General features: G+C 44.5%; 3 protein-coding genes across 7 annotated transcripts in view; all 3 read right to left on the reverse strand.

Annotated features, from left to right (window-relative positions):
- The window catches only part of ppfia3 (PTPRF interacting protein alpha 3), a 37,548-nt gene extending 25,158 nt beyond the window's left edge, over positions 1-12,390 (reverse strand). For 2 of the 4 annotated variants that reach the window (XM_029123382.2, XM_029123381.2), the window contains exons 1-7: positions 9,584-9,746; positions 5,505-5,606; positions 2,885-3,049; positions 2,689-2,763; positions 2,498-2,557; positions 1,964-2,095; positions 1,285-1,377 (exon numbers count right to left, since the gene is read on the reverse strand). In XM_029123382.2, coding sequence (XP_028979215.1) covers positions 1,285-1,377; positions 1,964-2,095; positions 2,498-2,557; positions 2,689-2,763; positions 2,885-3,049; positions 5,505-5,606; positions 9,584-9,730 — 774 coding nt within the window. In that variant the 5' untranslated portion in view covers positions 9,731-9,746. Of the gene's footprint in view, positions 1-1,284; positions 1,378-1,963; positions 2,096-2,497; positions 2,558-2,688; positions 2,764-2,884; positions 3,050-5,504; positions 5,607-9,583; positions 10,615-11,903 lie in introns of those variants that run through there. The other 2 variants (XM_029123378.2, XM_034295231.1) reach the window with 2 other exon arrangements.
- A 2,642-nt stretch (positions 12,391-15,032) lies between these two features.
- On the reverse strand, positions 15,033-22,150 carry nucb1 (nucleobindin 1). 2 transcript variants are annotated; one of them, XM_013135875.3, is made up of 12 exons: positions 22,011-22,150; positions 21,361-21,490; positions 21,023-21,130; positions 20,222-20,458; positions 19,819-20,004; positions 19,572-19,662; positions 19,350-19,408; positions 18,320-18,412; positions 18,072-18,161; positions 17,701-17,874; positions 15,436-15,550; positions 15,033-15,350 (listed from the first exon to the last, which is right to left on the reverse strand). In XM_013135875.3, exons 2-12 carry the CDS (start codon positions 21,484-21,486, stop codon positions 15,262-15,264), a joined length of 1,368 nt encoding a protein of 455 aa, XP_012991329.1. In that variant the 5' UTR covers positions 21,487-21,490; positions 22,011-22,150; the 3' UTR covers positions 15,033-15,261. The 2 variants fall into 2 exon arrangements, with proteins under 2 accessions (XP_012991329.1, XP_010872404.1); XM_010874102.3 differs by having other exon boundaries at positions 21,358-21,490.
- Positions 22,151-22,717: 567 nt separating this feature from the next.
- On the reverse strand, positions 22,718-24,435 carry ccndx (cyclin Dx). The gene is made up of 4 exons (XM_010874216.3): positions 24,021-24,435; positions 23,708-23,923; positions 23,191-23,511; positions 22,718-22,973 (listed from the first exon to the last, which is right to left on the reverse strand). The coding sequence occupies exons 1-4, from the start codon at positions 24,255-24,257 to the stop codon at positions 22,806-22,808; spliced, it is 942 nt and encodes a 313-aa protein (XP_010872518.1). The 5' UTR covers positions 24,258-24,435; the 3' UTR covers positions 22,718-22,805.
- Between the last annotated feature and the right edge of the window lie 1,291 nt (positions 24,436-25,726).

Here is a 25,726-nt window from a genome sequence, read left to right on the forward strand (position 1 = left end):
AGCTACTCTAAAAGTGTTACAGTGTTTGTCAGAAGGCACTATGGGAGATTTTGAGACCAAGTGGAAAAATATTATAAGGCCTAAATGCAAAGCGTTATGTTTGGCACAAGCCTAACACAGGACATTATCATATGAACATCATCCCTACAGTATGGTGACAGCATCATGCTACCGGGATACTTCTCAGCGACAGGGACAGATCAGGATTGAGGGAAGGATGAACAGAGCAAAATACAGAGATGTCCTTGAAAATGTTTTGATCCTGAGCGTAAAGGACTTCAGACTGGGGGTGAAGATTAATCTTCAAGCATGGCAATGATCCAAAACACACATCCAAAACAATGCTAAAGCGGCTTTGTGACAAGTCAGTGAATATCTTTTAGTAACCCAGCCAAAGCTGTAAATCTAAATGACAATATATGGAAAGAGTTGAAAATTACTGTTCACCAAAGGACCCATCCAGCAGGAGATTGAGCAATCTTACAAAGAACAATGGACAATAATCGCTGTGTCCAGATGTACAGTACTGTAACGAGGAAGACGCGTGGAAGACGCGTGCCATCTCTCCCGACGTGGTGTCCGGCGTGCGTCATCGCCGGCCTTCTAGTCACGCCGTTCCTCCTCCCACGGCACTGTCATGTCTTGTTATTGCACACACCAGGTGTCCATTCCCTCATTAGGTCGCATATATAAGTTCCTGTGTTTCTGGGCGTCTTTGTGAGGTATTGTTCTATGTCTGGTGTTGTACAAGAAACTTTGCACGCTTGTTGTTGCGCTTGAGTACACAGCTGGTAGAGACTTATCCAGACTCATTGTTGCAAATGTCTCATCTCATCTTCACCCACTTATCCGGTATCGGGTCGCGGGGGCAGCAGCTCCAGTAGGGGACCCCAAATGTCCCTTTCCCCAGCCACATTTGCTAGCTCTGACTAGGGGATCCCGAGGCGTTCCCAGGCCAGTGTCGAAATCTAATCTCTCCATCTAGTCCTGGGCCTACCCCGAGGTTTCCTCGCAAATGTGCTTCTACAAAATATCAACTAAAGGGGGTGAATAATTATGCAATTCATTTTTCATTTTGACGACATTATGGACATTTTTGTGTTAACTAGTGGCAAAAACTCCTAATGAATTCAATTTTGACAATAAAACGTAGAAAAAGCCAGAGAGGGGTGAATACCACAGCTTTTGGAAATTATTACATTTCTCTTAACAAATATCTTTACTCTAGCACAAAGAGATCCTGACATAATATATGCTCAACTAATTGGGGAACCAAGGCCTCACCTCCTTCACATCCCTCTGCAGTTTCTGATTGGCCTCTTCTGACTTGGTCACCTCCCTCCTGGCAGCAGTCAACTGTTCCTCAATGTCCCCAACCTGAAGGGTGACATAACAGATCAGAAGACAATTCCCATCATCTGTGATCCTAGGAAAACACATCTGGGCGACTAACCCATCTTAATTATACTCCAGTTCATTTGGCTTTAAACCGTGTGTGGTGGAGGCTTCAAAATGTCTGCATAAAAAAAAAGAAGAAATAACATTTGGCCTTATCCCTCATCATTTTCCAAGTAGGATTTCTGAAAAACCCAGAGCATTTTGGGAAAGTCACCATTCTTTTCCAACACTAAATGTCCTATAGTCAAGCAATCAGGCACAAGGTGGTTAAGGGCCATTGTTAGGCACAACACCACACAGAGTGCTTGGTGGTAACCCTTAGCCATGCTATACTGGCCATATTCCACAAACTGCCGAAGGGTCTTATTGCGATTATGAACTAGTTACAAACACAGTCACAGTAAAAAGTTATTATTTGTAATATCCATTATATAGTTTCACCACAGCCTTCAGCCAGTCAGCATTCAGGATTCAAACCACCCAGTACACAAAATCTATGTGGAATACAGTGGTATACAGGAAGTACATACTTTTCGATGTCTCTGTATATGCCGTTTTCACTCACCTGTCTGCACATGAGGGCCAGTCTCTCTTTCAGCTGGGCCAGCTCTGCTCTCTGCCGCTCCATCTCAGTTTCTCTCAGTCTCTCTCTGTCCATCTCTCCATCATCCAGGACGGAGGGCCCATTGGGCAGCCGCTGGAACAGAATGAAAGAGGACAAAAAAACAAACATTTTAAAGTTGAAAATATAATTTGAGACTCCTTAAAAATACATATACTTGAAGACTACTATTGGTATGCATAATATTACTTAGGGCCAGTTTCAGGTTTTAAAAGATCTATGGAAATAGAGACTACGCTGTGTCAGGCCCTAGAACACATGCTTAAAGGTAAAGCAGAACAGTTTTTAATCATACTAGTGTTTTTGAGACATAACTGAGTTGGCCATTCAAGAAGTTGGTCTGATGGGGGAACTCTGATGTCATCAGCCACACCCCTTGTTTGTGCTATGCCTTGTTTAGTGTAAATCATTTGAAAAACAAAGCCAAATCGCATCTTCAACAATTTCTTTTTGGCAATACAGCACAAAACCTATTACCTCTTTCCCACTGTCCAAGCCTTGTTGCCGTCTTTTGATTTGGTCCCTTAAAGAATGGCACTAGGTAGAGATGGAGAAAAGAAGGCTTTAGGATCTATGGAGGTGCAGAGTTAGAAAATAATTCAAGTTTAAGTTGGAGGTATAGAGTTTAGTTAGGGTTAGAGGTGGAAGAGTAAATGAAGTTGGCTCACCTCATTTGAGGAGGACTCAAGTTCTTCCTCTAAAACAGATACTCTTTCCAGGGCCACACGTAACCTCTCTCGCACCTAACAACGGCCAGACCATCAAACATAAACACAGAGAAAGTAACCAGCTCACTGACTCAAGTCAAGGGCATTGCAACACACACACACACGCAGACAGACACCCACAAACTCACAGACCAACCTTCTCATCCAGGGCTTTGTGGTGTTCAAATAGGGACTTGAGGGCCTTCAGGACCTCCACCTCGCTGGAGACGCCAGCTGGAGACTGGGCCTGCCTCTTCACCACCGTCATCCTCAAGCTGCGCTCGTGACGAGACACCAGGCACTCCAGGTGCTCCAGGAGGAGCTAGACAGACAGCAGATACATACTCAAAACAAACCCATCTCAACACACAGAGACATATACACAGACATATACACAAACAGACATATACTCAGACTGACATATACACAAACACACAAAGACATATACACAGACATACACAGACATACACAGACATACACAAACACACAGACATATACACAGACATACACAGATATACTCAAACACACAGACATATACACAGACATACGCACAAGCAAACACACAGACATATACACAAACACGCACAGACAAATACACAGACAGGCATATACACAAACACACACACAGACATGTAAACAGACATACACAAACACACAGACATGTACAGACATAAACACACACACACACACACACACACACACATACACACACACAGACATGTACACAAACACGCACAGACAAATACACAAACAGACATATACACACACACAGACATACACACACACACAGACATATACACAGACATATACACATACACACAAAAGTGAGTACACCGCTGACATTTCTGTAAATATTTGATTATATCTTTTCATGTGACAACACTGAAGACACTTTGCTACAATGTAAAGTAGTGAGTGTACAGCTTGATTAACAGTGTACATTTGCTGTCCCCTCAAAATAACACAACACACAGCCATTAATGTCTAAACCGCTGGCAACAAAAGTGAGTACACCCCTAAGTGAAAATGTCCAAATTGGGCCCAAAGTGTCAATATTTTGTGTGGCCACCATTATTTTCCAGCACTGCCTTAACCCTCTTGGGCATGGAGTTCATCAGAGCTTCACATGTTGCCACTGGAGTCCTCTTCCACTCCTCCATGACAACATCACAGAGCTGGTGGATGTTAGAGACCTTGCGCTCCTCCACCTTCCATTTAAGGATGCCCCACAGATGCTCAATTGGGTTTAGGTCTGGAGACATGCTTGTCCAGTCCATCACCTTCACCCTCAGCTTCTTTAGCAAAGCAGTGGTCGTCTTGGAGGTGTGTTTGGGGTCGTTATCATGTTTGAATACTGCCCTGCGTCCCAGTCTCCGAAGGAAGGGGATCATGCTCTGCTTCATGGTTCACTCAATTAACTGTAGCTCCCCAGTGCCGGCAGCACTCATGCAGCCCCAGACCATGACAAATACTGTTCACAAATCTGTGTAAATCTGTGTTAGTGAGCACTTCTCCTTTGCAGAGATATTCCATCCACCTCACAGGTGTGGCATATCAAGATGCTGATTAGACAGCATGATTATTGTACAGGTTTGCCTTAGGCTGGCCACAATAAAAAGCCACTCTAAAATGTCCAGTTTCACTGTATTGGGGGGGGGGGGGTCTGGAAGGGTCCGAAAACCAGTCAGTATCTGGTGTGACCACCATTTGCCTCATGCAGTGCAACACATCCCCTTCGCATAGAGTTGATCAGGTTGTTGATTGTGGCCTGTGGAATGTTGGTCCACTGCTCTTCAATGGCTGTGCGAAGTTGCTGGATATTGGCAGGACCTGGAACACGCTGTCGTATACGCCGATCCAGAGCATCCCAAACATGCTCAATGGGTGACATGTCTGGAGAGTATGCTGGCCATGAAAGAACTGGGATGTTTTCAGCTTCCAGGAATTGTGTACAGATCCTTGCAACATGGGGCCGTGCATTATCATCAAATGTCAGCATCTGCCCACTCAAGTCGGTTACGACGACGAACTGCAGTCAGGTCGAGACCCTGATGAGGACGACAAGCATGCAGTTGAGCTTCCCTGAAACGGTTTCTGCCAGTTTGTGCAGAAATTCTTTGGTTATGCAAACCGATTGTTGCAGCAGCTGTCCAGATGGCTGGTCTCAGACAATCTTGGAGATGAAGATGCTGGATGTGGAGGTCCTGGACTGGTGTGGTTACACGTGGTCTGCGGTTGTGATGCCGGAGATGGCTTATGGAGATGGCTCATGGTAGAGAAATGAACATTAAATTCACGGGCAACAGCTCTGGTGGAAATTCCTGCAGTAAGCATGCCAATTGCACGCTCCCTCAAAACTTGCAACATCTGTGGCATTGTGCTGTGTGATGGAACTGCACATTTTAGAGTGGCCTTTTATTGTGGCCAGCCTAAGGCACGCCAGTGCAATAATCATGCTGTCTAATTAGTATCTTGATATGCCACACCTGTGTGGTGGATGAATTATCTCAGCAAAGGAGAAGTTCTCACTAACACAGATTTAGACAGATTTTTTTAACAATATTTGAGAGAAATAGGCCTTTTGTGTACATAGAGAAAGTCTTAGATCTTTGAGTTTAGCTCATGATAAATGGGGGTAAAAACAAAAGTGTTGCATTTATAATTTTGTTCAGTGTATATACACATGTATATGCAAAGACCCACACACACACAGACACACACACACAGGCAAATACACATAGACACACAGTGATGCAGACTGAAACAGACTGACTAACCCGTGTGTTGTTTCTTTCTGCCTTGAGTTCTGCTATCTCCTCCTCTCTCTCCAGCAGCTGTTCCCGGCAGACGTTTAGCTCTTTGGTCAGCACTGCAAATTCCTACAGACACAAGACGGCCATGTAACTCACAACACAGCTTGAAGACATAATTATATACTGTAACTGAGACACTATTAAGAACCCAAACCTTTTTACAAAGCAAACATATAAATACAAAACAAGGCCATAATTACACATTTGTTACACACACAAACTCTCTCACACACACACACAGCCATGAACAGCTGATTGAAAAAGAGTAATAAACTGAACATCACCAAAATCATGACTTAGCTGACTAGAAAATGAATCAGTTATCATCAGCTGACTGGTAGGAATATTAGATGTGGGCAATCAGTAATCATCAGTGGACTGGTAGGAATATTTGACATAGCCATCGGTTATCATCGGTTCTCTAGTAGGAATATTAGACGTGGGCAATCAGTTAGTATCAGTGGACTGAAATAGTTGGTACTGGACTACCAGTCATCATCAGATTACTAGTAGGAATATTACAAAATGTGCTACCAGTTATCATTAGTTGACTGGTAGGAATATTAGACGTGGGCAATCAGTTAGCATCAGTGGACTGAATTATTTGGTACTGGACTACCAGTTATCATCAGATGACTAGTGGGAATATTACAAAATGTGCTACCAGTTACCATTAGTTGCCTGGTAGCAATAATAGAAACTGGGCTACCTGTTATCATTAATTGACTGGTAGGACTACTAAACCCTGGGCTACCTGTTATCATCAGTTAACTGGAAATAATATTTGACACTGGGTAATCATCAGGGGCCTGGATGGAATATTCAATGTTGAGTTTCAAGTTAACAGACTGACTGATAGACAGTAAGAAGAGACAAATTGAAAGATAGGCAGGCCATCGAGGGTTTCCTCAACTGATGCCCTCTCTCTCACCTCTTGACTCTCTGGCATCCTTCTTAAAAGGTGCAAAGTAATCGAGGAGAAGATTTCTATTAAATTACATTGTCCTTCTTTCCCTAGTCTTTCCCTAGTGTTTTTAAAACACGAGTGTACCGGTAGAGGTTTTTAACTTTTGACAAAACCAATGTGGATTCCGAAGGGCTATGGGATATTTTTAAACTCACACGTGTATTCTTGATCAAAGTTAGCTATCAGGGAGAGGAGAACACTATTCCACTAACGAAATGACATCTCCTCAACCTCTTGGCTACTGATAGGTCACCACCTTTCAGAGAGATGAGTTAAGATATACTTTTACAGAATTAGAAAAATATGGCAGATAGCAGATCCATAAGGCACTTGAAAAAGGTATTGATTCACACAGAAAATGGGTTGAGAAAGCATTCGGCAACAATACCCATGAAAACTCTCTTCAATAAGTTAATTCTGTCTTCCTCCAACTGCATAGTTCAATTGTGAAACTAGCGCTGGATGTCTATTCCACTGTCATCCTCTCTCATCATGTCACTGGGCTTTTTCCACAGTCATCCCCTCTCATCTGGTCACTCTGCCTGGTCCACTGTCATCCTCTCTCATCCTGTCACACAGCCTTTTCTACGGTCATCCTCTTATCCTTTCACTGTGCGTTTTTCACTGTCATCTTCACTTATCCTATCACTCAGCCTTTTCCGCTGTCATCCTCACTCATCCTGTCACTCTGCCTTTTCCACTGTCATCCTCTCTCATCTTGTCACTCTGTTTGGTCCACTGTCATCCTCTCTCATCAAGTCACTTTGCCTATTCCACAGTCATCCTCTCTCATGTTGTTACTCTGCCTTTTCTACTGTCATCCTCTCTCATCCTGTCACTCTTCCTGGTCCCCTATCATCCTCTCTCATCTAGTCACTTTGCCTATTCCACTGTCTTCCTCTCCCATCCTGTCACTCTGTTTGGTCCACTGTCATCCTTTCTCATCCAGTCACTTTGCCTATTCCACAGTCATCCTCTCTCATCCTGTTACTCTGCCTTTTCCACAGTCATCCTCTCTCATCCTGTTACTCTGCCTGGTCCACTATCATCCTCTCTCATCCTGTTACTCTGCCTTTTCTACTGTCATCCTCTCTCATCCTGTTACTCTGCCTTTTCTACTGTCATCCTCTCTCATCCTGTTACTCTGCCTTTTCCACAGTCATCCTCTCTCATCCTGTTACTCTGCCTTTTCTATTGTCATCCTCTCTCATCCTGTTACTCTGCCTTTTCTACTGTCATCCTCTCTCATCCTGTCACTCTGCCTGGTCCACTATCATCCTCTCTCATCTAGTCACTTTGCCTATTCCACAGTCATCCTCTCTCATCCTGTTACTCTGCCTTTTCCACAGTCATCCTCTCTCATCCTGTTACTCTGCCTTTTCTACTGTCATCCTCTCTCATCCTGTTACTCTGCCTTTTCTACTGTCATTCTCTCTCATCCTGTTACTCTGCCTTTTCCATTGTCATCCTCTCTCATCCTGTTACTCTGCCTTTTCTATTTTCATCCTCTCTCATCCTGTCACTCTGCCTGGTCCACTATCATCCTCTCTCATCCTGTCACTTTGCCTATTCCACAGTCATCCTCTCTCATCCTGTTACTCTGCCTTTTCCACAGTCATCCTCTCTCATCCTGTTACTCTGCCTTTTCTACTGTCATCCTCTCTCATCCTGTTACTCTGCCTTTTCTACTGTCATCCTCTCTCATCCTGTTACTCTGCCTTTTCTACTGTCATCCTCTCTCATCCTGTTACTCTGCCTTTTCTACTGTCATCCTCTCTCATCCTGTTACTCTGCCTTTTCTACTGTCATTCTCTCTCATCCTGTTACTCTGCCTTTTCTACTGTCACCCTCTCTTATCCTGTTACTGTGCCTTTTCCACTGTCATCCTCTCTTATCCTGTCACTCTGCCTGGTCCACTGTCAAGCTCACAATGCTTTTTTTTCTACCGATCTCTCTCATCCTTTATTTGACAATCGAAAATACCTAAGAATAGACGGGAGTAGCTCCCTCATTAGTATGCAGCAATATGCAAATTGGCCTAATTTGTTAGTATGTGTTCCATAACACCAGTTCTCTCTGTTCCCAGCTCTCAATCAAGCTGCCTCTCCCTCTCTCTAGCTTCTTCCTTCCCTCTCTCTCCCCCTCTCTCCCCCTCTCTGAGCAGACACACTGTAAGAACCCTGCTAGAGCTCGTGTTCAATCTATCACATCGCTCTGTGCTGCTCACGTCGTGTGGGGCAGAAGTGTGCACCCTATTGATCCCTCTCTCATTAATGTCCAGTCATTGTATGTGACAATACGTTGCCCTATCACATCTCAAATTCCATCCAATAGTTCTGGATTGACAACAAAGAAAATATAGGTCCTCACAAAAGGAAGACCATCACTCAGCTAGGCACTCAGGCAGACCACCGGTCAGAAACCAAAGATAGAGCCTTCCTTACATTTTCACTACAGTCAGTTCGTCTCCTACAGTCACGCCACGTGTCTACTGACATGGGCTAATATTGGCTTGGTTATCATAGGCTCTTGAGAAGTCCAACTAAATCCAATGGAACTGCCAATGTGTAACAGTCCGCCATCACTCCAAGTTATGATTCAGCCCCAAACCTGCTCGGGAGGCAGCACAACTACACACTAACCAGAACAGCTAAGAGCCAAATGAAACCACCAGGTATATAATTGAACAGCTAATTGTCTCACAGAACAGCTATCTGGCTGAGGCAGTCAGTGCCAGGTTAGCCCTGAGGTAACAGGAGCCACATAAAAGCAGAATGTCAGAGTCTGAGTATGAACGTCGATTTAACCACAACTAAACATGACTTGGGGCACACAGCTACTGAAGATGGAGTGAAGTTACACTACAGAGATACACAGACCGTCACCTTCCTCCTACTTTCATACAAAGTGTTTGTAGAGAGGCAACAAGGTGTCTCTACACACAAATCTCACATACACTGCTTCATGTACATGTACACACACACGGCTCACACACAAATAGACAGACACAGGTAGTCACCCAAGCAAGCGCCCACTCACATACCCACCAACACACACACACTCCCCCCATTTTTACCTGTGGCAGGGCGATGGACAGCTGCCTGGAGAGGGAGTCCTTCTCGTGGCTGAGGTCTCTGAGGCGAAGCTGGGCTGCACCCAGACTGTCCTGGGTCTCCCTGAGGCTGTCCAGCAGCCTCTCCCGCTCCGTCAGCATGTTGACCATGAGGGACTCTAGGTTCCCCGTGCTGCCCCCCTCATCCCCCCCGCCCCGGGGCTCCCCCCTGCCCCCGTAGCCACCCCCCATGCCGCCGCCCATTCCCCCGCCACCCCCCGCCGGCGAGGAAGGCCCACCGCCGCGCCCGTCCTCGGAGATGGTGGGCATCACCTCGCACATCATCTCGGGACCGGAGATAGTGTGGGAGTGCGTGAGAGAGAGGAGTGGAGGGGCGGGGTGTTAGCAGAGAGTGTCTGGGCGCCGGGATAATTTGCCTCGAGGGCCTACGGAACGTTTGAAAGTGTGGATGCTTGTGTGAGGTGCTGTGTGGGCAGCCAATAGTCTTCAGCCCCTAAGTTTCTCTGCCTTGCTTTGTCTCCTTTGGAGCTTGGTCTCTGTGTCTCGGTCCGTTTCACCGGTTTCTATGTACGAGAGGTTGGTAAACAAGCAGGCGGAATGCTAGCCCTCCTGCCTCCTCTCTATGAAGAACAGGTCATAGGCAGCGCTAACTGTGTCGGGACAGTTAAAGTCTTGCCTCTCTGTACTTAGCTACTACCTACACTCCACTTCCTGGCTTCACCTGATTGGCTGTTTGGGATGCAGTAATCTCATGGGAAAAGCTCTGCTATGTCTCACAAACACCCTATTGGCTCTCTGTGTGGGCTGAGGACCACTGATTGGTTATGTCAGTGAGTCTGGCTGAGTAGGAGGATTTGAGACAGCCCCGGGTAATAGATGTGTCTGTGTGAGGGGTGCAGTGGTGGGACCAGTTAGGAGGGGTCTGTGGGGGTGACTACGGGTCCCAGGGAGGGTCAGGAGGGGGGAGGGCAGGTGTAGTGGCGGGCCACGAACCCCCCAGGGTGGTCTTCAGATCAGATGGATAAAAGGAGCAGCTGGAAAACAGAGAATAAGATAGACACAGAAGGCAAAATTATGGTTTGTTTTTATTTTGTCTCTCAATTCCATCACAAGGCAAATGAGAGACCCTAGAGCACCTGGAGTAGTTGGCATCACAGATTAAATAAAAGCACCTCAGCCATGAATGTAATGATGTCAACTAACAGGTTATAGAGAATCATTTGTCAGTCATAAAGACAACCCAGGTTAAAAGATGACTTGGAAAGGACCTCTTCTGAGATCTGGATAGACCAGGTGAGATAATATTGGTAGCTGGATGATTGTGATGAAACAAAATCTGTCATAGCCAGTTGTAGGTAGCCGTTAAGGCCATACAGTAAGGACGACCACTGTAGCTTGTACGGCAAGCACACTCACACACACACACACTCGGACTTTCTTGGACTCTCTCATTTCTTACAAACATACACATACTTCACACAATTGGACAGTGCAAATACAAACATATAGATACACAACTATCATTGTTCTAGCGAATAATAAAGAGAATAAATCGTTGGAGCATATTTCAATAATTCTGTCCACAAAAACCACGGCCTTCTTTTCTGCCGCACACGTCTGAACATATGTATCCATCGGTCTGTGCTCTTATCTAGGCTAAATGCTAATAATGGATGCGCATGATACACGGAAACGAGAGTCATGGAGGGTTACACTGTCGCCTGGCCGTCTCTTTCAGTAGCCGGATCATGGGCAAAATAGGCCTGGGCGAGACAGATGTAGAAAACAGGGACTGACAGACATTTACGCCGGGCAGTCTCATTACGTAGCCTATGTGAATAGTCATCATTGTAATTACTGGCTGTGTAGCCTGTAGAAAGGAGTATCAACCTCTGTCTTACGCTGTCACGTTGCCTACAATTTAAAAATCAATTTAACGAGAAACGGTCTTTACGTTAGGACAAATAAATGAAAACCACAACGGAATAAAATAAAACAGAATATTTGATGCAATCAAGCAGGGTAGCCTATAGCCTCCTCCCATTTGCTTTCCATTGACATACGTGCATATTCTGCAATCAAAATAATGTTTCAACGCAACGATTAAATATTGTAAATTAGTGTATTATAAAACGTTCCAATATAACGGGGGATCACCCCGTCATAACCAATTTTAGCCGTTTATTCATTATCAACACCAGACCACCTCGCCCCCACTTCTCTCCACCCCCCTCCTCATAAACAGCTGGCAGATCATATGCACAGATCCATCCCAAAATATTAAATGTCGGATATCAATGCTGTATTTATTATCTTGTCTCACCCTTGACATCGAAAGCAAATAAGACATCATTCCTATTTACTCCATCGCAGCATCTCGCCGTTAGAAGCTGTGTCGCCGTGAAAACCCGTTAGCCAGCCAGCATCCCCCTTCCCTCCCTTCTCACACATGTAGCGACGGCACTGGGCGCGAGCGACGTGCACCTAACCACAACCCCCGTCTTTCTCCTTCTCCTGCTTCTGTCAACCCATCCCTCCCTCTCTCCGTCGAAAAGGTGCTGTCCTTAAAGAAACAATCTCATCGCTCTCACGCGCGAACTCGCGCTTTTGCGGTGATAAAATCAATTGACAGTGCATTGGGCCGAGTGCGGATACTAGAGACCATGGCCTTGATTTCACATCAGATTGACAAACATTAAAATGACACAGACATTTGGTCCAACTAACACCGGAGTAACAAGGAGTAATATCTTCGATAGTCTTATTGTAGGCTACAGCGAAACATTCGCTCCCTCTGCTGACTAGTAAAGTGCACTGCGTCCTTGACAGCTCAAAATTCAGTTAGGCTATTCACATTGGCTCTTTGAACATGTTATTTGAGTGATATTTAAGCTTTAAATTATTTTCACGATCAAAATCGGTGTTTTCACAGATTTCTAAAGTAAACCGGAGATATCCTACATTTAGACGGTAATTCTACAGACATTCAAGTCGTCTATAAATGTCAAAACCAAATTCCCCGCTAGTCATCTCCACCCCTATATTGTCTCTTCACGGTCCGACGCACAGACAAATGCACAGTTGACACCAATCACCACAAGGCCTCGATACCACTTTAACCAACCAAAGGCAAGAGAAGGCAGTCACTGGAACGGCTGAGCCAATAGAAATTATATTCCTCTCAATAGGTTTGGGTGGTAAAAAGGGTCCCTGAAGGGATGACGTAATTTTCTCTTAGAGGATGATGTCATTTTAGGCTAATACTCAGAGAGCGCATTTAAATAGGCAAAGGTGTTTCTTCGGAGTAGACACAGAAAGCTACGCACAAGGCAGATGTGATGTCAAATACAATAACTGACAGGCTACACAGGAGCGATGTCAATTGTGTGCTAGGCCACCCACTGATAGAAACTACGGCCAGGGTCAGACCAGGTGGCTGCAGTCTGATGTTGTCCCAACCCGTGACGCTTGTTCTCTTTCCTTTGGGTACGTTCTTGTCCACTATTCTTTGGCTCAGAATGTAATAAGGCATTAAGCCCATTACCAGCATATAAACCCGTAATCTCGCCCATGCATTTCTCCCAAAATTTCAAATACTGCTATCGTTCGAAATACATTTACGTATGGCTCAAATGGACAAAAAGGACATAGAGGTTTCTGCTACAGTCAGTTTCATGGCGGAGACTGATACTGACGGATCCCCCAGAGACACTTAATCATAAGGAAAGTTAACCAAAAGCTCACCTGCGGATTACAGTGAACAAATGCACAGAACGTACACATGATGCCCAGATATTGCGGAAATGACTGAATTTACAATTCATTTATAAACCTATATGGAAAGCAGCCTAAAGCTATTGATAGACCTGTGTTTTGCTACAACGCTATTTTTAAAGATACATTCTGCAAATTTTGTCAACTGGTCCCTACTGGTTGTAAAAGTGATGTTAAAAAGGGTCCTCGATAAATATTGCACATTCTCAGGTTTGCTGACAAATGCCTCATATTTAAAACCACTCGCATTCAAAATGTGAATTGAATGGCCGAGGATGACAGTTATTCTACTTAAAGATAATGCACATATTAACATTACAGGTCCAGATGAAAATGTAAGTTTTAGTCCCGCAATGCATCTTTAAGTATCTCTGGACAAAAACCAAAATTTCACCCGACTTCATTCAGTTGTGAACAACCATGGAACAGTCTTCCGCAGTTGTTCATGTATGAAACTGTGGGCCTTTTTCCTTTCATGTCTTCTACTCGGTCATCGTTGGGTCAATTTGTCCATCTAGCGGTCAACATGGGTATAGCGACATGGTCATATCACAGGCTGTGACAGTACTCGACTTGGCTAGAGATGTCACGAGTGCCGTATCAACTTGGACGAAACGAGTAGGCTACCTACCTGTCAATCACAGCCCTGACAGTGAGCAGCAGAAAAGGCTGATTAAAGTCAAATGGAGGCAGCAGGGCACGTTGCATACAGCTCAAGATTAGGACACCTAAACTGTGGGATGTTGGGGAAATCTTTCCTTGTATCCCCAGAGTCCAGGGACACAAGTCAGAGTCCGACCCCCCCATCCTACAACAATGCTTTAAGATAATAGGGGAGATGTTGTTGTTCTTCAGAATATAAACAACCACTTCACATGAATATCAGTGTGAACCAATGGTCAAATGTATAAAACAGGATCAGCCTGCGAGTTCTAATTGGCTTAATTCAGTAACACGTCACCACTGAAATCACAGTGATGTTATTTATGTCATAACAAAAGGTCACATCCAGCTCCCTCATTAAGACCTTTTCAGTCTTACAGTATTGTATGACTCAACTGCAACATTTTGAAGAACCATGAGTTTACGTACAGACTTTGCTGAACACAAAGACGTGTCCAATGCCAAGAAGTGACCTAACCCCCAGCCAAGTGATTGACAGCTGACAGCTGCACAGCCAACCGGAGGAGGGGCGGTGAAGTCATTGGTGAGGTCACCGGGGGTCAGGGGGGTGATCGGAATGCAGGGGGAGGAATGTGCTAAGTGCCAGGGGACTCATTCCATAGGACAAGAACAAGAATAAGCACATGCTCCCCAGAGCACTGAGGGCCTGACTACCACAGGATGAATTAGAGCACCAGAACGGTCGAAAAAGCATTCAAAACAACCAGGCATATGACAGGGGACACAACAATACACAGAGACATCCAAGATCCCAGTGACTGAGAGACAAATGACTTATTGGCAGGAGGTCAAAGGTAAACCATAGGAGAGTAAGAGTGCAACAGGGTCTGAGGAATGACAGAAGGGAGGAAGAACTAAATAACAATGTCCCACATCTGGGGAAAACTAGAGGTTACAAATTAGAAATGTGACATGAGAAACAGTGAAGGGGGAACCCAGACAGAATAGTGAGGACATCTGTATCGTCAACAGTGCATTTCATATGATGAACGGCCAGGAAGTCAACACTTTTATTAGGAGAAAATGTAAACCAGAGGAACATAAAAACCGGGACGGACCGTGCCCAGGTACAATACGATTTGGCTGATGACTGACTGACTGGAGTTGTGCGCTTCTGCTGTATGATGTAATCTGCTGAACCCATCTGGATATGTGTGTCACTGAAAAAGATGTATTCCCAGGAGAGGGTTTGTGTGTGTGTGTGTGTGTCTCAGAATGCAGTGTTAGTTGTGTATGGGCAAGTTCTGTGGTGGTTCTGCCGGCAGGTTGTTGTGGGCCTCTTGTACTTCCTGTTCAACAGGAGCTTTAGCACCTGAAGGAGAAACACAACAGACAATCAGACGAGACAACGCAAAAACATCAACCCAACTCACTCTACGCCCAAACAACTTTTGTACCTTGATCTTCCAGTTTCTGAATCTCTTGGTGGAACTGTAGTTCTCCATTAGGACCCGTAGGAGGCTGTCCCTGCACTGCCTGTTTCTCCTTCCTCTGAGACATCTCTAGGACCGCCTGGGAAGATCACAAAACAGTAAATCAGGTTATTCCTTTCCATATTTCTTTGAAGTTACTGTGTAATGCTATGAAGAAAGTGTAGCTCCTTTCACCGTAACTGTACGGCTATTCACAGAGATGTCACCAGAACCTCTGTGCTCAGCCTAACGATCATGGGCAGAACTATTTCCTTTAAACTGTAATTGAGACAATACCTGCTGCGCAAAACACTCCTTGCTGAGCAAAAAACCTATCGACCCAATAAGGTGTGAAAGGCTTGGTGACATCCCTGGCTATGCACAGAATATTGATGGACAAATGGCAATCCCCTATTTCAAAGGGTGGAGCAGCCTTTGGTGAACTGACATGTTAACGTGGTTCACAGTGTCTCACAGTAAATGTGTATTTATTTCATGAAAAACTGGAATTGACTTGGCCAAGTACAGGCAGTTGGCAGACTTCTGTATTTAAACTTGAAATCATAGATTTCTCCAATAACTGATTGTGGCTTTACCACATCCAGTAAGCTACAGAGCGATGTTATTTCAGATGTTTTATTTTGCATTAAGTATTTTCGAATCAGTCGGCAGAAGCCTAAATAGGCCAACATATAATGCCCATAATGATTGTGGAATACTAGCTGTGTAACTGGCTTGATTGGCATTTCAGGTTTTACACTGCTATATTATTGTGCCAGAAGAGGGTCAGTTCTCCCCCAGAAGCATAGAATACAATAACTTACAAACCATAATTAGGCTCTACCTCTAGGGGGGAGTATATACAATGCATGGTATTTCAACTGGGGCTTTTCCACTCAGATTTTTATCTACTCAAATTACTAAATGACAGGTGCACAGCTGTGCTTCCTGACTACACTTCCCATTAATTAGGCCTATGTTTTTAAGGACAAGACAATTATTCTACCTATCAACAACACAAATATAATTTTATTTTAGATTGCAAAAGTCTGAACTGCATGGTGTTTTGAAGGCAGTAGGTGCGTGAGTGAAATCAGTGCAGAATTAAATTCAATATTAAATAGTATTTTGGCCCTATAGCTCATTACAAATGCACAACGCGCTCTGTAAAACCCTAAAAATGTATACATCAAATTACATAATTCATGAACATCAAATATGCGCAAATAAAGTGAGAAATCTGAAGAAGCTGTGGATCATACAGGGAAAAGCATCAACTTGCTGGCCGGGGAGCTCAGAAGATGCTGATCCTCTAACACTGAGTTCCACAATAAAACATTTACAGACATGGTCTGCGGTGCCCATGGAGTCATGCCAAGCAGAGGGTTGAACATGGTTGAAGAACTGACTGGACAAAACCGCACTGAAACAGCACACCAACACCATGATATACGAAAGATATCATGGTGTCTATCTTCATTAATCTGAGGGAAAATCTAGAACAATAACTGAACTCCAGTTCAGAATAAAAACATGTATTTTATATTACCAGCAACCAGGGAGGTAACTGAAAAATGTCACTCCTATGTTTATTTATTATCTATTAAATTATTCTTCATTATTTAGAATATCCATTCATATGAATCACCTATGTACAATATGTAAGATATGAGAGGGTGTGGCTTCAACCAATCAGCATTCAGGATTAAAACCACCCTGTTTATAAGTAAATTGTATATAAACTACAACATGTTTGTGCCTTATACCATGTCATTTTAATAGTATTTGTTGCTGTTGTTCTATTTAAAAACATATCTCTCTGCTTCTGTGTCCTAGAACAAATGTAATGCACTAGTTGTTCAGGTTTGATGGATTATTTAAACAGCCACGACCAGGTAGCACAAAGAAGGCATAGATCAGAACATGTCCACTGATGAAGTAATGAGCTAAGGGGTCGTTAAAATCCCCCTGAATCATAAAACATCCCCTAGATCTTCATTTTGGGTTATAATAGAGAGTTTCTGAAACACTAATTTCTTGCTTTTTTCTTGGCTTCTCTGAATGCCTCTTTGCTCTCGCTCTCAACCTCAAATCTCCTGAGTACTGGTATCTTTGATACCTGTAATGTACTTTTAAACTCTCTTATCTGTTAGATTAATGCATTGACTCTGTGGAATCATCTATAAAACCAAGTCAAAACCCAGTCCCATATGGGAACGTCCACACTGTGGTTGCCTGGTTAATGATTACCTGTTGATACTCTTTTCTCTGAGCCTCCAGGGCCTTGCCCCTCTCCTTTAGCAGATCCTGCTCCTGACGAAGAGACTCCGCCCTCCTACCCAGCTCTTCCTCCTTGGTCCGCAGTTCTGCCTCAAACCGCTGGAGCTCCGCCTCGGTGAACACTGGTTTGGTGTCATCTAATGTCTGGAGGGGGAAGATCAATATGGGTGGAGTCTAACATCACAAACAGACTAACTGAAAAACAAGCCACAGCTCATCCATTTACATTCCATTCATCAGTTCCTCCTTTACATCTCATTACTTAGCTCCTCCCTTACTTAGATGCTTTCTTTAGCTCCACCCCTACAGAGATCCCATGCTTTAGCTCCTCCCTTACTTACATCCCATTCTTTAGGGTTTATGAACTCTTTCTTGTCTGTTGATTTAAGGAACTCTTCCAGGCTGACGAGTCGATCTTGATTGACATCCACCTGTCGAAACAGATAATCGAGCACAGAAAATAGGATAGAGTGGTGAACAAACAGAAAAGGCAAACAGGGAGAAGATGTGAGAGGGGAGGTGAAGAGTGTTAAGAGGTGGACAGATCTAGAGAGGGGAAAACAGAAGTATCAGAGACAACAATACTCACATTCTTCATGACATGCTCCCGCATCCTCAGCCTTTCCTCCTCCATCTCCATCATATCATCCTCCTCGTTCTTTGGATCATAGACCTTCTCCAGCTTGGTGTACAGGGATAAGAGAGACAGCAGTTACTATAACGCACAGACAGACAGACAGACAGACAGGCAGGCAGACTTCTCCTGCTTGGTGTACAGGGACAGGAGAGACAGCAGTTACTATAACGCACAGACAGCCAGACGGGTAAGCAGGCAGACAGACAGACAGACTTTTCCAGCTTGGTATACAGCGACAGCAGAGACAGCAGTTACTATAAAAGACAGACAGGCAGACAGACTTCTCCTGCTTGGTGTACAAGGACAGGAGAGACAGCAGTTACTATAAAAGACAGACAGGCAGACAGACTTCTCCTGCTTGGTGTACAAGGACAGGAGAGACAGCAGTTACTATAACGCGCAGACAGGTAGGCAGGCAGACAGACAGACTTTTCAAGCTTGGTATACAGGGACAGGAGAGACAGCAGTTACTATAACACAGACTTCTCCAGCTTGGTGTACAGGGACAGGAGAGACAGCAGTTACTATAACGCACAGACAGACAGACAGGTAGGCAGGCAGAAAGACAGACAGACTTCTCCTGCTTGGTGTACAGGGACAGGAGAGACAGGCAGACAGGTAGGCAGGCAGACAGACAGACAGACTTTTCCAGCTTGGTATACAGGGACAGCAGAGACAGCAGTTAATATAAAAGACAGACAGGCAGACAGACCTCTCCTGCTTGGTGTACAGGGACAGGAGAGACAGCAGTTACTATAATGAACAGACAGACAGACAGGTAGGCAGGCAGACAGACAGACTTCTCCAGCTTGGTGTACAGGGACAGGAGAGACAGCAGTTACTATAACGCACAGACAGACAGGCAGACAGACTTCTCCAGCTTGGTGTACAGGGACAGGAGAGACAGCAGTTACTAAAACACACAGACAGACACAGACAGGCAGGCAGGCAAACAGGCAGACGTGGGAGGAAGGTACGTTACTTCTTTGGCAAAGAGGGCCTCTAGTTCCTGCTCATCCAGGACACCGTCTCCATTTGTGTCTACAAAGAAGAATCGAAAGATTCATGAATGTGTGTCATCACTATGTGATTTTTTTTTTTCTTTGTAGAAAGTCAAGAAACCTCACAGTATCTTTTAAGGAATCCAATGTCCTGATAAAAGAAGGACGCTGCAAACAAGTTTAACACATGTAGCTTAACTGACCGTGCAGTTTGAAGAAGGTCTTCGGGTTGAACTCTGTTGGGTCCAGCCCGTCTGTCTCCTCCCACACTTCACGCAGCTGAGCCACACTGCCCTGAGGGAGGGAGGAGTAAGGAGGAGAAAGGAGGAGAGGGAAAAGAGAGGGGGATTGAACAGATGATGAAATGTTTCATTCTATTTGTGCCATGTACAGACAGGAACAGAGAATTCACCCCATGTTCATGGCTTTCTGTATTTGTCTGTCCTTTACCGGAGCGTTGACTTTTGGATGCTTCCGGTGTTTCTCCTTCAGCTCCTCCATCCTCCTCTCCTCCTTCTCTCTCTTCTCCTGGTCCAGCCCCTTCAGGTACTCCCGCCTCTCGTGCTCCTTCAGCATTTCGTAGCGTTTGAATTCCTCGTGCCGCTCTGCGTCGTAGTTCTCCAGGTCTTTGGTGGCCTGCCGGGAAGGGATGACCGATGAGGGCAGCTACAGCACAACAGCACCAGCGTTGCGACACAGGCCCCATATTCACCATGCAATCCACAGTAGGAATGCTAATCCACTGTCAATATACGCTGTACTTAATACTCATCATGATAACAAGCTAATGATCCTGGATCAGCACCTACACGAAGACCAACACATGCCCGGGACACCATGTTCAGTGCATTACCGTTGAGATGAGCAGTTCGAGATCTTTGGCCTCAAACGTGTTCTGATTGTGTGGATCCAAGTGTTCGAACTGCTTCAGCAGAGACGCATGGTCCATCTGTAAACTCTGCGTGTTGGTGCTGTCCAGTTTGGCTTTGAGCAACATCCGGAGGCGTGAGACCTCCTGTCTCTTCAGCTCATCCAGACGAGTTCTAACGTGGTGACCAACAAGGTCCAACTCCTTACTGAGACGACCATTCTGAAGGAGAGGGAGACACACAGTCGGGCCAAAAGATTTCTGAATAACCGTTATTCTCTAACAAGATGTGTACAAGGAATTTGAAACGGTGCCCCACAATAAATCAAATATCTATTGTACAGACCAAATAAGGACATTATATAACTTTCTTTTTATTGACATAACCAGTATGAATTGGTAAACTAGAAATGATGTATATGTATGTATGTATGATAAACTTGGAGGTACTTAATGAGTTAATACAACGACAAACGAAGAACTACTGAGGTCCAAAAATATAAGGTGAAAAGAAATGAGAAGAGTATTGGTTAGAAAGAATGTAAGAGAAAGACAGAGAAAAATAAAGACAGAGACACAGAGAGAGAGAGAGAGACACAGAGAGAGAGAGAGAGACACAGAGACACACAGAGAGAGAGACAGAGACACACAGAGAGAGAGACAGAGACACACAGAGAGAGAGACACAGAGACACACAGAGAGAGAGACACAGAGACACACAGAGAGAGAGACAGAGACACACAGAGAGAGAGACACAGAGAGAGAGAGAGAGAAAGCCAGACTGACCTTGATGTCCTCTGTGTTGGCAGTCTGGAGTTTCTCTCTGAAATGCGGATCTGTCTCCAGCACCTCAATCACCTCTCTCAGATACCTGTCATAGTACAGCCCTGTGTCCTACAACACACACATTATGTACAGGAAATTATAGACACACACACACACACACACACACAGTGTACAGTACATTATAGACATGTTATGTACAGCACATTATAGACACAGACGTCATACATACATTACAGACATTATCGACATAAACAAGACAAAGACACGCACGTACACACACACACACGCCACACACAGGAACACGCACAGACAGACACATAAAAAGGAAGGGGTACCACATTATCCTCCTGTTTGTCCTCCTGGGGAGCATGTGTTTCTTGGGGCGCTGCATTGCGGTCAATGGGAACTGCCCAAACCTCCAGACAGATGGACAGGAGCACCAGCCAGCAAGGACCCAGGTTCATCCTCCTGTAAGTGTTGTAGAATTAGATCTTCAGCTGTTCAGTACAGTGACATTTGTTACTGAACATCAACTGAATTATGTTTGATTGTTGACATCTGGCATATAGAAACTCTAACATCACAGGGATTGTATGCAAGTTGCTCTGGCTAAGAGACTCGGGTAAATTACTAAAATGGAAATAGAAAGTATATCAAGTTGCTTGGAGTTGAAATTGGAAATGTCAGACTGACAATCAGCTGACACACCAAGAGCTGAAAACTCGATAAAGGGTATATGGTGTGATATCCCTTTCGGGTGACAAAATGTTTTCCAAGTGCAAACGATTTGCTAGGTAGTTTAACAACAACCGCATCAACACTAGCTATCTACTGTATCTTTTTACCACCCTCTTCAACAACAACAGCAAGCTAAATGTAGCTAGCCAGCGAAGAGACACCTGCCTGGATGACAGGCGTTTACATCATCACAGATTATTTCAGCGTAATATATAATGTATACTCGGTGACATTACAGAGCCCCACTCACCGTTACCGACCGTTACTCGTTGATTTATGGATAAACCGTATCCGTTGTATTAGCAAACTAGCTAGCACACCAATGATTTAACCGAGAGCGTCCAGGAATTAAAAGACAAGTATTTGCGTCGCAGGCAAAAATGACGTCAACAAGAATGGACAGTGTGTGTTCTAGGGGCTCGTTCGAATACGATAGAAATGTATCTTTCCTTTTCCACTTCCTTCCTTTATGAAACTCATCATAGTTAATCGACGTTATTGTTTTAATTTTAAATCATGTCATCAAATAATAAGTGAACATTTATTTAACTTACATTGTTGATGTGTGTACATCACATACCTCATAATATTTTTGGGAATAAAAACATATAATATATATAATATTCACATAATCTCCAGTTCAAACATGTAAAATGTATTTATTTATTTAATTACTATGAAAATAGATATGTATATTATTTCATCAAATAGAATGTCACATCACATACATACTCAAACAATGGTAAATTAAAATAAATTAACATTATGTAATTGCACATAATAAATACATCAATAAATAATACATTAAGGACATACAACCAACAGCACAATAAAAAAGAATCACAGAGCTGAATGATAATAAATATGGCACAAGTAACACACAATGAATAAATAAACAATATTAAATGAACAACAATAAATTAAGTTAAAAATATGATAATACATTGTAGAGCATTTGAGGTCATATTTCATTTATATCAGTCACACTGATAAGCGATGCAGCACTGATTGATTTGCACTTTGAATGCCACACACAATGTTGTGTTTAGAAATCAATCTCTCTCATATCGGTAGGTGTGCTTGCTCTTTCATCCTCCATTTCTCCACCTTTCTCCATTTCTCCGCCCTTCTCCAAGGCGCTGTCTCGGAGTCCCCCTCTCAGCCGCTGTTTGAGGGCAGCTTCTATCAGGTCACTGTAGCACTGCAACACCCTCTGAGATCAAAGAGGGAAGACAAACAGAGACCTGAGCGCCCTTCCATTAACGCTCACCGTGACACAACCAAACGCTTAACGTGGGATCCAACCCCTTTTCACCGAGAACGTTTTCAACATTGGTGTTGAATAAGGTTCAATGCAAACCCCTGATCGTAACACAACAGATATTTTGAGAGATCCTACAGAGTGATCAGAGAAACATCTACACACTCACCAGGTCAGTCTGACACAGCTCTGCCAACGTTGCACTCATATGACCCAGATGACCTGGGCCCTTGTTGCCCAACCCTCGGAGGGCAGAGTTCAGTGCCGCCGCCGCGACCAAAGATGGAGGGGCTCCCAGGAAACGGTAGTCGCAGACGCACATAGCGACCAGAGTGTCACTGTGACGACGCAGTGTGGAGAAGTACTCCTCTGTGTTGGTCTCTCCGTCCTTCTGCTCTCCAACGCGGGGAAGAAAATGTGGTAGGAAGTCCTGAGGGGTTACTGCTGCCATGTCCCATCGAAGAGTGGCGAGGACGAGCCGTTCCATCTCCTTGTAATAAAAGGGAAGGCACATCAACACGCGTACGTATATAAAAACACCAACATTTATCTCACCGAATACAGTGCACGCACAACAACAGGGACTGTTTTTATTCACCTTCAAGTGAGAAACAATCACAGTTGGCCCGTCACATGATCGCACAGAGTTCTCACACACTCTCCTCTGTGTCACCGTGACGACTCACCCGTATGTTGGAGGGCAGGAAGCTGTACTCGGCGGCAGCACAGAGACTGTCAGCTGAGACCGTGTCACATTCGCTTAGTTTGGAAGAAATGAGGATGCAGGCCGCAGCCAGGCAGTATGGTGAGACAGGCAGGGAGAGGCAGGCAGACAGGAAGCGGTCCAGCAATGAGACGGACAGGGGAAACACGGTCTCGTCGCAGCCACACTCACAGCATACCTAGTAAAGAAACCGACAGGACAGAATCAATTAGCACCTCATCAGAATAAATCCATTTCAAGTAGCAAAGGAATCCGACAAATCCGACAGGACATACCTCCATAGCCCACTTGGCAAGCTCCTCTCTTCGCTCTGGCTCACTCTGGATGAGGGCGACATAGAGGGCGGAGGGCAGATATCGCTCCTCCACCTGAAGCAGCCTCTGGATGACCCGCTTCCCAGACACGCTGGGGTCCCAGGGGGCGCGGAGCTGTGGCTGGACCCTGACCTGGTCCCCCTCACCCTGCTGGCCTCGGACCTCCTCCTCACACCACAGAGACACTAACACAGACATCCCTCAGCTCAGCCCACTGTCCACTGCCAGGATGGTTTGGTGTTCGTCTCGCTCCAGAAAGAGAGAAAGAGACCAGTCGATGTTCCTATTTTCGTGTAAAGAAAAAGAGTGTGCGCTGAATAACGCCAACTTATCCAGTACAGTCCAGCTATCTTCAAGTGCTATGTTCGAGGCCTGCTTGTTTCCTGGTTCCTCTTTATCAGTGTGTCGCTTCGTGGTGCTGGTGTAAATCTCAGTCGCAGCCACCACCGGCTGGTTTTATATCCCACGAAGAGAAAGAGTGACAGAGAGGGTGTGGTAAAGAGGCCAAGAAAGAGAAAGAGGGTGAAATAAAAAACGACAACAATGCTGTCTGTTCAACAATGGCATCAACAGGTGGAGAGAAGGGGGGACAGTAGGGAAGGAGAAAGAGGGAGGGGAGGGACGGAGGGCACAGGCAAGAAAGGGAGCGGCCCGCAGGGACAGGGTAACAGCTTGCCCCCGACAGTAAAAAGGAGGAGAGGGAGAGAGAGAAACGAGGAGAGAGAAAAGGTCACCTCCAAACTCAAACACAATAGGAATGGATGACAAAAGGAGAAGGACGTTTGTTGACAATATGAGACAAAATAAGTTCAAAATTCACAATTCAGTATGAGACAGACACAATTAGACGCAGATTTTACATTAAGTATGAGAGAGACAAAATAAGATGCATATTTTACATTCAGTATGAGACTAAATAAGATGCATATTATACATTCAGTATGAGACTAAATAAGATGCATATTATACATTCAGTATGAGACTAAATAAGATGCAGATTTTACATTCAGTATGAGACTAAATAAGATGCATATTTTGCATTCAGTATGAGACAAAATAAGATGAATTTTTTACATATTTTACATTATGAGAGAGACAAAATAAGTTCTAAATTCTCACAAAAATTACAACTGTATAGGAAAATTACAAACTGGAATTGGGCTTACTTTGAACAGCTTTGTTCTTGTTCATCCTGTGTTATACGTTGCCACGGTTACATTTAAAATATTGTTCGAAAACTATTTTCATCATCCTACATGTAGTAAGCCAGTATTTAATGTATTAAAACTTAAATATTTATATTTCAACACATGCATTTATTCCTGCCTCTAAATGTCTTTTAAACTCTGTCTCCAATGCCCAGAACTCTCTGAGGAATCTCATTGTCAAAGCAACCTGTGTCCCGTCACCCTCCTCCCCCTCCTCACCCCTCCTCACCCCTCCCTAGCCTGCGGCAATCTGCTCACCCTGTTTAAAGACCAGTGAATCCACTGAAGAGGACAAGGCTAGGTATGTGCAACAGACAGTGGAGCAGGCAAGTCAATGAGCCGTATTGTCTCCCTTTACAAATCAGTGTCTGACACCAGCCTCTAGCCTTCTGCTGGCTCCACACACACACACACACACACACACACACATTCATTGGAGAGCAGACACACTCCTGCACA

This window comes from Esox lucius, chromosome 11 (genome assembly GCF_011004845.1).
Source record: "Esox lucius isolate fEsoLuc1 chromosome 11, fEsoLuc1.pri, whole genome shotgun sequence".
Lineage (NCBI taxonomy): Eukaryota > Metazoa > Chordata > Actinopteri > Esociformes > Esocidae > Esox > Esox lucius.